This window comes from Cyprinodon variegatus, unplaced genomic scaffold (genome assembly GCF_000732505.1).
Source record: "Cyprinodon variegatus isolate N-32 unplaced genomic scaffold, C_variegatus-1.0 Scaffold732, whole genome shotgun sequence".
In the NCBI taxonomy this organism is placed as follows: Eukaryota; Metazoa; Chordata; class Actinopteri; order Cyprinodontiformes; family Cyprinodontidae; genus Cyprinodon; species Cyprinodon variegatus.
In genome coordinates this window covers 91,771-92,856 of record NW_015151185.1, presented here as the reverse complement: position 1 = coordinate 92,856, position 1,086 = coordinate 91,771, and the positions used below count along the sequence as shown (strand labels likewise).

The following is a 1,086-nucleotide window of genomic DNA, read 5'->3' as shown; positions in this document are numbered from 1 at the left end:
TTCATCACCATCATCACCATCATCATCTTCATCACCATCATCACCATCATCATCATCATCATCACCATCATCACCACCATCATCATCATCATCCTGCGTGGAGGCTCTGATCATGAAGGTAACATTAAGAACCATGTTGTGAGGAGCTCAGTCTGTCTGATCCAGAACCAGAAGGCGACCCTGTTCTGATGGATCGGACCTGATGGTTTGAACTGGACCTTGATGATGTATGTTGCTCTGGATAACTGGGCTGGGTTCTGGCTCAGAAGCTCCTAGCGGGTCGAGGTTCCTGGCCCAGAAGCACAGGGCTTCACTGCCAAACCTTCTGATCTGGTTGTTCTGGTTCTGGACACGGATCAGAACCGGTTAAGTTCTGTAGAACCACAAGTTCAGTCGGACTAGAGCTCAGCAGAACCAGTTAGATGTTCTGGCTGCAGGAGTGAATCGGACCGGGCTGAACAGAATCCGGGCCTTTGGACCTGGATGGACCGGTTCCTGTTATGGGAACCAGTCCGAATCTCCAGCTGGTTCTGTTCTGCAGAACAAACATGGGCCATCTATGGTTCCTCTGGTTCTGATCCAAACCCTAAACTGTCATCATAGGCTCCGCCCACCAACAGGTGGAGGAAGCTGGACCCTGGGCTGGAACCAGCCGGTTATTTCCGGATACGGTGAGCTTTACCTTTATCAGCAGAGGGTCCATCAGCATCGATTTTCTGACCACGCCCAGCCGCGGTGATGTCATACTTCCTCTGACGTCAGACATGCCAGCACGTAGAAAAAGTTCTGGGAGGAAACGGACTCGATTATTGTCGGATCCGAAGGGACATCAGGCCAATTCCACACAATGAACCGAACCGAACCGAACCTCAGAGCCTCTCTTTGTTCCGGTCCGAAACCAGCAGCTGAAAGAAGCGGAAGCTCACCTGGTTTCACCCGATCTCCGTTCCTTCGTCCTGTCGCCTGGAGTGTAGCGGTTGTCATGGCAACGGGACGCCGGAAGTAGCGCGGTTGTTAAGTTGTGAAAACGTTGCTGCGCATCTTTTATTTCCGATATAGAAATAAAGTGAAATGAATTTAACCTGA

General features: G+C 50.9%; 1 protein-coding gene across 2 annotated transcripts in view; it reads right to left on the bottom strand.

Annotated features, from left to right (window-relative positions):
- The window catches only part of LOC107097900 (uncharacterized protein C9orf171 homolog), a 9,650-nt gene extending 8,564 nt beyond the window's left edge, over positions 1–1,086 (bottom strand). Inside the window, exons 1-2 of one of the 2 annotated variants that reach the window (XM_015395239.1) lie at positions 869–1,086; positions 683–786 (exon numbers count right to left, since the gene is read on the bottom strand). In XM_015395239.1, the coding sequence (XP_015250725.1) occupies positions 683–766 (84 nt within the window). In that variant the 5' untranslated portion in view covers positions 767–786; positions 869–1,086. The remainder of the gene's footprint in view (positions 1–682; positions 787–868) is intronic. The other variant, XM_015395238.1, reaches the window with a different exon arrangement.